General features: G+C 37.8%; 2 protein-coding genes and 1 long non-coding RNA gene across 3 annotated transcripts; 2 read left to right on the top strand and 1 right to left on the bottom strand.

Moving 5' to 3' along the window:
* The first annotated feature begins 425 nt into the window (after window positions 1-425).
* Window positions 426-2756, top strand: LOC107742209 (sprT-like domain-containing protein Spartan). The gene has a single exon (XM_016555104.1). The coding sequence runs from the start codon at window positions 485-487 to the stop codon at window positions 1583-1585; it is 1101 nt and encodes a 366-aa protein (XP_016410590.1). The 5' UTR covers window positions 426-484; the 3' UTR covers window positions 1586-2756.
* Window positions 2757-5534: 2778 nt separating this feature from the next.
* fam89a (family with sequence similarity 89 member A) lies at window positions 5535-8224 on the top strand. The gene is made up of 2 exons (XM_016555106.1): window positions 5535-5935; window positions 7313-8224. The coding sequence occupies exons 1-2, from the start codon at window positions 5684-5686 to the stop codon at window positions 7586-7588; spliced, it is 528 nt and encodes a 175-aa protein (XP_016410592.1). The 5' UTR covers window positions 5535-5683; the 3' UTR covers window positions 7589-8224.
* Window positions 7766-10422, bottom strand: LOC107742211 (uncharacterized). The gene is made up of 2 exons (XR_001640293.1): window positions 9666-10422; window positions 7766-8598 (listed from the first exon to the last, which is right to left on the bottom strand). It is a non-coding gene; the product is annotated as an uncharacterized LOC107742211 (long non-coding RNA).
* Between the last annotated feature and the right edge of the window lie 317 nt (window positions 10423-10739).

The following is a 10739-nucleotide window of genomic DNA, read 5'->3' as shown; positions in this document are numbered from 1 at the left end:
TGTTCGGTGCTGTATGGTGCTCTGTGACAACAATGTTAATGCCAAAATTAATCTGTGCAATTTCTGTAATTAGTAGACAAAACTGCAACAACAATTACAGACGTTATGCTTAATAAACTTGTATTGTCCCATTGTTGATCAGTGGCTGAAATACATTTTACTTTTGAAGTCACTGCCATTTAAAAATTTTCTAGATGATGTTGCAGAGGTCAGGTATTGCAGGTGGCAGCTCTCGGAAATTCCTGAGTTTACAAGTAGTAATTACGGGTTGTACAAAGGCGTGAACGCACCTTAAGGCTTCATGAACACAAATCCTGTCTGCCATTGGTCAAACAAACAGATGGTCCCACCCCAAACTAATTCCATTGGTTGAGCCAGTGTTGCAATATCAAGTTGCTCAAACAAACAAAGAGCAATGTTTTGATAGCCCCACACTGTACGCTTTTCTGGACAATCAAATTTTAGCTTTATATGACTGAACTATATGTATTGTGTTGCAGGCTCTGGCTCACAAGACATCAGAAATGTCATTCCATTCAGTGGGAGAGGGTTTATTCTTGGAGGGAACACACAGACTTCCACGGACAAGCAGAGTCAGAGTCCTCCTAAAGCTCAACCCGAACCTCTCGCCTCTCCTCCTGACTCACCGCTTCTTCCAAGACTACAGCCCATCGAGGCAAACTCGTTCAAAAGAGTCAGCTCAGGTGCATCGAATGTTCCCCGCAGAAAGTCTGTTAGTAACACTAATGCCTTCATCAACGTCAATGGCTCACCTGTGAGAATTGCCAAAGTCAATGACTTAAGAGGCAAGCAGAGGTCGGTACGAGATCTCTTCCAGGCCATAGTCCTCAAATCTCCAGAGAGAGCAGCCAGTACGGCTGGTTCCTCCAAGCCTGCCACTGATGCCTCAACAGCAAACCCTGCTAAATGCAATGGACCATCTTCGTCTAGTGCCTTAGACGGGCAAACTAGCCTGATCAATAACCATCATTCATACAGTGCCACAGTGCCAAAGCCTACCTCAATAGAGTCGCATCTCTCCAAATATTTCGGAAGCAGTGCTCAAAGTTCGAAATTCCAAGATTTGGGAAGCCCCCAAAAGTCTGCAACTGGCACACCGGGTTACTTTTCAAAGCCCTTCGGAAGTAACCAAAAACTAGGATCAGATGCTACGAGCTCAGGATTCCGAAACACTGGCAGTCCCCAAAGTTCACGTACTTCAACAACTACTTCAGCGTCCAGTTCGAAGCACTTTGGAGGCTCCGAAAAGCCTGAATCCAACTTTCCAAGCCCTAGAAGCTTTGGCAGCCCCCGGACATCAGGGACGACGCCTTCAGGAGCCAAGAAGAGATCGTGGGAAGAGCGTAAATCGGAACATATCTTTGATTACTTCCAGCGGACAAATGACAAGTCCGCCACGTCCACAGTGCAGCAGAGAGAGGAGGTGGAAGACACGGTTCTGCCTGCAGTCAGGGATCAGCAAGCAAACAATCCTCCGATCCAGATCACCGTCCACTGCCCCGTGTGCCACATCAACGTACCTGAATCCACAATTAATGAACATCTGGATTCCTGTCTGTCATAGTCACTGAAAGGAAGTACAGGCCATAGGGCTTTAGTAAAGCTAGGAGAGGTGTTTACTATGATATTCATATCTCAGGTATAGCTTCGAATAGAAAGATAATAAATAATTTTTATGTCATAGTGGTGAGATATTTTAATTCCAATGCAATAGCTATAAGCGATAGTTAAAATAAATGTATGTAAGTCATTGGTAGCACAATACCCTAAAAAGCGTGCCACATTTCCTTTTGTACTTTTGTGCAGTTACTGACTTATTCTACCTCGGTTTTGTAACAAGAGCATTTGCATCATGGGAAGACTGTTGGGTGCGATTGACAGCTTAGATGAAACTGAGTGAGCGGTTTAAAGAGGCGTCACTCACTGTCCTTGATGTCCGCGGTTCATGTCGAATCAGCAGTACTGAATTTCGCACGCGTTTGGCTGTCCGCTGTGGGGTTTAGATGTGCTTAGCTTTCTGCCGGATCAGGTTTTGCAAGGTTGCTTACATCTCGGTGTCATCAATAACAGCTCTGTCAGGTTGGCCATGATTGGGGGCGGAGCTTGTGCCACCTTCTGCATAATAATTTCACATCTACTTTGTGCTCTAGAGGAATGCGCACGTTCAAAAACTAACCCCACCCAGAAGTCAATATTGGGTGTGCAGGTTAAAACCTCCTGATGTGATGATATATAGTTAAGTCACGAGTATTGTTGTGTTTCAGATCCAGCGATCCACCTTAGAAGGAAACAATGCCTGATGACGAGTTCACGCTGCTCAGGTTACCTGTAGAACACGCAGATGTTGCTTTTGGCGTGGTTCACTTATAGGCCCGTGAGCGTAACATTGATTTACCTTCGTAAAAAGAGGCAGGACGCATTGATTTGTTTAGTGTTTGAGGTGCTGCAGGCGTCGGTGCTGTCATTCGTAATGTATGCATGCCGTTTTAACAAGTTCTCGAGGCAAACCGTGCTGTTAATGCATCATTCTCTGTTGGGAGCGAAACTTTGCACAATTTATTGTTGGCCAATTTAGGGCAAAATTTTTTGTTTTAAAATGGTTTTATATTGATACTCCGTTTTAAGATAAAAGTGAGAATTTTATTAAGTGGTTATAAATGTTTGTATGTTTTAAGTGGATTTTCTATCGTGTTTTAAAACCCCAAAATTGTGCCTGATTAATTTGTTTGCCATGTTGCCTGTAAACTGTTGTAGTTAACTTTGTTGAAATAAATGTTCTATTAAGTATTTCGGTAGCCCTTTGTCTTTGTGAAACACTCTTTTGTTTACATATTTTCACTGAGTTTTACATGTGGATCATTCTGATACCTTTTTAACTCTGTAACATTTTTAAAATGAATATGCTTGTTTGTAATTTTAAGGAAGTATCGTTACAGAATAAAGTAGACTCGGGATTCCGTTCACACAAAATGTGTCGGGAAAAAAAATGGTCGAATCTATTCGAAAGTTTGGAAGGAACTTAATGTTCATATCGAACGATTTGAACATGCCTACGATGCCCAAAATGTTTGATTCGAATGTTCGCAAGTAGTCTGTAATGCCCAAAAATGTTCACTTCGAATCATTTGTCTCTTGACGAAGTTGAATTAATTTGAACTTGAGTACCGTATTTTTAAAATGCCGTGTCATGCTTGAGATGCTGCAAAAAGAAAAAAAGTGTAGAAATAGAAAAGTGAAGTGCCGTGGTAGTAAACTGAAAAAAACGCAAAATATACGTTGAACTTCTTTTACCTTGAGCACTGCGTTTTTATTAACACTGCGCAAGATGCTGCGAAAGACTTGAGAGACAAACACTATTTTGCGCATGTTTTGCGCAGCTTGTCAGTGAACAACGGCTCTGTGTAGTAAATGCTGCTCCACGTGAAAGCACGCATGTGTAGAGATTTACCGCTGATTACAGAACCGGCTTTACTGACGAGATGCGCATTAAATATCATGCGATATTTATCGTGCAGCCCTAAAACACGTCCATCTAGCATGTGTTGACATAGAAAAACAATGGAAAAGCAGCACAGTGGAATAAAAACGCATTCTGTGTGAATGGCCCCTTGCAAAAATACGTTGAGGTCAAGCTAAATTTAATTTAATTGTGTTAACAATTTAACAGGATTGAAATAAGAGCTGAAGTTTTAAAAGATTAAGCGCCGACTGATTTGGGTCATTATATCAAACAGGATTGAATGTTTTAGAGTGACACAAACCAACTAATAGCTACCACACAAAAAAAATCGCACACAGCTGTCTGTACTGTTATTTTTCTCCAAAAATTGTCACTTCCTGGAGGGTGATTGAAAACTGAAAAGTTGTATTTAATATTTGACCCATTATATTATACATATGATGATGACATGAAAACATACTGTAAATGGATCTTAGCCAAATGTACCCAAGCAGAATATCATGGCGTGTCATATTCATCGTAATGCGTGTTTTGTGTTGATACAGTACAGAACAGAAAAATGACATAAGAGCCAGTAAAAAGTGAATTGTTTGGGTCTACATTGTTTTTTTTGTTTTTTTTTTACATGACACAATGTCCCCATGGTCAGATATTTATCCTACTGCACTGTTCTCAAGAGTCTCCAACATCGATAACAGTTTCAACCATATTGTGGATTTCATTTTTTGTGTTCATTGTGTGTATGTAGTTCATTGGTTGGTAAAGGAGGCCGTGAAGTTTAGCAGCTTTGTCTTTGTGTGTGCACATGCAGCTGTCTTTGTAATGGCCTCATGTCAGTGCTTTGTGTCCAGCTGCAGCTGGGTGTGTGTGTGTGTGTCAGAGGGGCGGGTCGGTGGCTGCTCGTGCTCACCATCTGCCTGCTGCTGACACCTTTGTTCCGTGTCGGGATTCCGGCCCTGACCTCACCCTGAGTCACTTCATCTGGCCATTTCCTGCCAATGTCCTCTCAAGCTGCCATTAGAGGACTGTGATCTGGATTTAACCCAGTAATCAAAATACCAATGCTAAATTACAATATAACATCAGAGATGCAACACATTTGTATTTATAAAAGTATGTATATGTTTTTTAACACTTTTTTTAAAAGTGAATTTATTTTAAGTCCATGTTTATATACAAATATACTTAAAATATACACATATTTTTAACAATTTTTGAGAACAGATTGCAAAATCTTTATTATTTATTTATTTAAACTACATTCATTCATCTTTTATGTTATGTATTTATTTTTTTATTTTATTATAATTTTGTTTTTCTTCAAATTATGTATATTTTTTTTAAAACCGGTCAGTACCAAAACCAAGTACAGATTACAAAATCTTTGGGTTTTTATTTATTTTTGGGCGTTATTTTACTTTTTTCTAAAATTTTGTTTTTGTTTTGTTTTTAACAGGTCAGTAGCAAATCCAAATATTATACATGTAGGTTACCAGACAAAAGCTTGGTCTGTGCTTTGATCAGATTAAATTTTGATTTAAATATTTTAAGTGTGTGTGTGTGTGTGTGTGTGTGTTGTTTTCCTTAAAATGAAAGTTTTTAGTTTGTTTGTTTTTTGTTTGTTTGTTTGTTTTCCAAAGAGGTCGGTAGCAAATCCAAATAATATTATGTATATTTAAAAAACAATAATAAATAAATAACATAAAATTGAGAACAGATTGCAAAATCTTTGGTCTTTTATTTATGTATTCATTCATTCATTTGTGTTATTTATATATTTATTTATTTACTTTGATTATTTCTTTTATTTTATTATTATTTTGTTTTTCCTAAAATTACTGTTTTGTTTTGTTTTTCAAACAGGTCAGTAGCAAGTCCAAATAATGTCATACATCTGATGAAAATGTAGGTTACCAGACAATAGCTCTGGCTGCGCTTTGATCGGAAGAAAAGATTAATTCAGAACTTAATTCTCATGAATATTCAATGACCTCGCTGTCCGTCATCGGCGGCCACGCCCAGTCTGCTCTGGGTCTCTTTAAAGCGACAGGAAGTGCGAGTTGCAGCCTTATAGTGTTGTTCGGAGCAGTGGCTGTTACATGGGTTTTTCGACGTCAGGGTGTAAAGGTCTTTAAGAAAATTATCACATGCCGTTACTGTACACTCGTCTGTGACCAGAGCGTGCTATTTGTGAATGTTAGTATGAATGGTAAGGTTGGGAATGGAGCAGCGGGCGGTGTACTGGCCTGTATTGAGGGTCTGCCGCCGCTGCCCAAGAGCCTGAGCGGACTGCTCAACTCCAGCGGCGGCTCGTGGAGAGAGATGGAGAGGATGTATGTGAAGAAGACCATGATTCAGGACGACTTGAGCCGAGGAAGGAATAACACGGACAATCTGCTGGCGAGTAAACCAGCAAACCTGGATGCCGCCCTTGCTTTGCTCAGAAAAGAGATGGTAAGGGTTCAGAATAGTAAGCAACAGCTGTTCTCCCGACTGCAGGCGTTCATTTACCTTGTCAGTGGCTGTGTTTTAAAGCCTAGTGACCTTCCTATCTAGTCAACATGTTTGGACAGCGTAGTCACGGATATAACTTTTTTGGGACGCGAATCGATTCGAAAGTTCGGAAGGAACTTAACGGTCATATGAAAGGAATTGAACGCGCCTGTGATGCCCAGATTGATCGATTCGAATGTTCGCAACTAGTCTGTAATGCCCAAAAATGTTCGCTTCGAATAATTTGAAGGTGACCGTGATCCTGGAAAATGTTTTATTTTATTTTATTTTTAATACTCGTGATTCCCAGCGATTTTCGATTCGTATGTTCTGATTGTAGCCTACTTGTGATGCCCAATTATTATTATTATTATTTGAACACCCCTTTGATTCCCATTAGAATGTTCCGATTGCGCAAGTGATGAACAAATGTCTGTGATGCCCAAAATATGATTCACATGTTTTGAGTGTACTAGTGATGCCCAAAATGCTAGTTTGTGATGCACAAAAATGTCCACCTCAGATTTTTTTTAACATAACCATAATCCTAAGTGATTCATTTTAATGTTTTAATGCTCCTTTAGTCCACTAGTCGAACAATGTTCGACTCGAATTTTTTTTTTTTTCTGTCTCACCTGTGATGAACAAAATTGTTCGGTTTCGTACATTCGTGATGCCCAAAAATCTTTGCTTTGAATGGTTTGAAAGTGAACCTGATCTTCAATTTTTTTTTTTTTTTTTTTTTTAAAACACTTCTGATTCTCAACAGTGTTAGATTCAAATGTTCCGACTGTGCGCGTGATGAACAAAAAATGTTCGCTACTTATGTTCGATTCCAGTGTTCGGTTCATACATTCGAAACTCGCCTGCGATGGCCACAGATGATCGCTTCAGATGTTTTGAACGCGACCATGATCCGCAAAAATTTGTTCGATTTGAGTGTTCGGTTCATATATTCAGAACTACTCCGTGTTGCCCAAAAATGTTCAGTTTGAATGTGTTGAACAAACATGTTTGTTTCCTACATTCCTATCTTATCTGTGATGCTCGGCTTAAACATTTAAAAACGACAGGTTCTGTTTGAATCTATTTTTGAGTATATTTGTGCATTACCTTTTGCTGTAACACTTGAACCACCACTGGGAAAGGTTCAAATCATTACAATATCAGAACAAAGCTAAACCTAAAGAACATAAGGTTTGGAATGCAAACACAAAATATCCATTATTTGACTAAATACCACAGATTGATTTCAAAGTAAGGGTCACTTTGTTCAAGTGTGCAATGAGTTGTCCCTTTGATGTTTCCATAAGCACTCATTAGAGTTTGTTTGCGCAGGTGGGTTTGCGGCAGCAGGACATGTCCCTGCTCTGTCAGCTCTGGTCCCTTCACGAGTCCATCCAGGAGTACAAGGGCAGCTGCCAGGACCTCTCCGCTGTGTCCAGTGCGGATGGACCCTACGGGATGGAGAACGGTTATTTTGATGAAGATGAGGAATATTATACTGAGTCCGGTATGACGCCAGCCGAAACGCCAGATGGAAACGATACATCTCCTAAAAACGGGACATCCAAAGACAGCTGGATACACGACTCGTTCCATATCACAATATAAAACACTTGACTTTGTTTCTTTAATGAAAACAAGCTGTGCCATAATTTTAGTTTGCTGGCATTATTTAGTTTTACAGCAGACTCTATAGTAAATATAATTGAGAATTATTATTTATTGTATAATATACTACATAGTATTTTGTTTTCCTGATTTAATCAACATTGGAAATTTTACACGTTTTTTTTTTAGTAAGGGGAAAAGCATATCATTTCGTAATGATGTTTACAGTAAATCATGTTAAACTTGTGCTGATGAATTCATAGACATTAACCCCCTCTGAATTCAGAAAAGTCTTATTTCTCGTTGAGCAATCGCTCGCTGGGTGCTTGCAGAAGACAGGGTTTTGTTTTTACTGAAAATATGTATTCGGAGTATGCTGGAAATGCTACCTATTCTTTGCTGAAATGTAATCCAGGGTATAACCAGCACAAAGAGCTTGAAACAGCATCACCAAAACAAAACGCAATGTCCCAGTTTACTCATTACATTATGTATTGTGTAACTCAATATGAACATACTGTATCTATAAGTAAGTAAATCGATAACCAGCTCCATAACATTTCCGTAGCATTTCCCTCCCACCTTATGTAAACCTGTTCTAGATCATGTATTGTAGATGTTTTATTTATTTACTTACAGTATAATTGCTGCTTGAATTCAGTCTTCCATTGTGCTTGAACTTCTTCTCAGTGCATATCGTGTCTGTTTTTGCTCAAATGTCAAGTGACTCACATAAGGTTGCCTGTATTCATAACGTGAGATAATAAACTTGGTTTTTGCAAGTACAAATGGCCATCAAAACCACTAAAAAGATTCAGTGTATGCATATCATAGCATGCCATAATGTACGCATTTTATACAGTATAACATATTCTCTTGATGTGTTGGTGAATTGAATGCCTGGATTTGCACCGTTATGGATCATCAAATACTGTGACTGAGAACTGATAATCATCAGAGTGTTTCTACTACAAGAATATTAATCTCAGCAGAGAGAGAATCTCTTCTACCTCTTGAGTGTTTGAGCTCTGAAATCTTTTTTTCTCACACTAGCAGATCTTTTTTAATTCCCAGCGTTTATAGAAGTCCCGATTCGATTTGAACACTCTTTTACAATTTATAACCTTCTTATTTGGTCCAATTCTGAGAGCAAAATTGAAAAAATAAAAAAAATCTTGATATGCAACCAGCAAGGTTTTAGGTGCTTTGACCAAAATCAGCACTGAACTTCACACATTGTGCCTTGACACACCTCTCAGCTTTGAATCCAAGTGTTTTTGCCATCTCTGGCCCTCTGTAATCATACTATTTCATTTACCCAGCACTGGGTTGTATTTAACCCAGCATTTGTTAGAGTGTAATAACTAGCTGAAATAAAATACATTTAATTTATTTCAGCTTTTTTTTTTATTTAAGTTTTTTTAATAGTTTTAATTTTAGTTAGTTATAATCACCCTGCTATATGACAGCTGTGATGCTAGATTTGTAACACTTAGTAATATGGAGTGTTCATGTATAGAAAACACATGTCATTTTGAATAGCTTCTGGTATTTAGTTTAGATTATAACATGACAAAACCGTCATTTGCTATTTTGGTAGTTGATGCACTAGACCTTTTTTTAAACAAATCTAAATTTTGGTTGAAATGTACAGTAGTTATGTATAAGAAAAAGTGTATATCTTACATCCAGTAACTAATCATTTCTTTTACCTTTAGTAGTTCCATTTAAATGGTCCTTATGAGACAAATGATTAAAAAATTAATTCAGCCTCTTAATTAACGAGGACGTAATTAATATATGTCTGACAAACTGAGGATAACATTATAGAAATCAAAACCAGCTGAGTTATTGAAAAGATCTACAACTCAAACCAACACCTCTCCCTGACTCTCTGATTTGTTAAAGATACAGCTCTGGGAAAAAAAATGAAGAGACCACTGCAAAATAATCCGTTTCTCTGGTTTTAATGTTTATAGGTATGTGTTTGAGTAAAATTGACATTTTTTTGTTTTCTATAAACTACTGACAACATTTCTCCCAAATTCCAAATAAGCAGAGAGAGAATCTCTTCTACCTCTTGAGTGTTTGAGCTCTGAAATCTTTTTTTCTCACACTAGCAGATCTTTTTTAATTCCCAGCGTTTATAGAAGTCCCGATTCGATTTGAACACTCTTTTACAATTTATAACCTTCTTATTTGGTCCAATTCTGAGAGCAAAATTGAAAAAATAAAAAAAATCTTGATATGCAACCAGCAAGGTTTTAGGTGCTTTGACCAAAATCAGCACTGAACTTCACACATTGTGCCTTGACACACCTCTCAGCTTTGAATCCAAGTGTTTTTGCCATCTCTGGCCCTCTGTAATCATACTATTTCATATCTACATCCAGCATCTTCATGCATCCATTTCAGTCCCTCTTATTAACAGAAGAAAGTTCCTCCCAGAAAATGTCTCCTCTCCACCCCTCTCATTATCTTCTACCCTGCGGTGATTTATTGCTCTGATCCTGTATGGAAATTCCCCCTCCAGTTTCGTAATTTGCATAGAAGTCAGTAAAAGTACTTTTTGGTCCGGCTGATCTCTGTGGTTGGTTGTGAAATGATTTCTGCAGTTGTTTTGCATACAAAGATGCTACATTATCTGGTTAGATGGCGTTTGTGTGTTCGACTTGTTTTTGGTCAATCTGTTCTTGAATGTTTTTCAAAATTGTCCAATGTGTTTAAGCGCGAAACAGTGCATTTATGAGATTTGAACTGATTGAATTGATACAGGAATGATCCTTTTGTATGTTTTATTGTGTGCGTTAGCGATGCAAAATAAATATAATGTATGGTCCATCTAAAGTTTTTTTTATGTCACTTTAGAATTTTAGTGTTCAAATTCTTTATTCGATGCAAGTAAATATCTTTATTTATTTAAAAATAAATATTGGAGAAAAATGTAGGCTTTCCACAATAAGCATTTCAGACTGTATGCATTGTTGTCACATGACCTTTTTTGCTTAATTCAAGTAGTTTATTTAGCATTTTTAATGCAGTTTTATATATAAAAAAAAATATCTTATTTATTGGCAGTCCTGTCAAATAATGAATGTAGTTGATACTACTTCAGTTTCATCCATCATACTGGAAATAGAACGTCAAGTTC

This window comes from Sinocyclocheilus rhinocerous, unplaced genomic scaffold (assembly GCF_001515625.1).
Source record: "Sinocyclocheilus rhinocerous isolate Xijiao unplaced genomic scaffold, SAMN03320098_v1.1 scaffold2752, whole genome shotgun sequence".
NCBI lineage: Eukaryota > Metazoa > Chordata > Actinopteri > Cypriniformes > Cyprinidae > Sinocyclocheilus > Sinocyclocheilus rhinocerous.
Note: the sequence above shows the minus strand (reverse complement) of the source record. Positions and strands in the feature narration are given on the sequence as shown.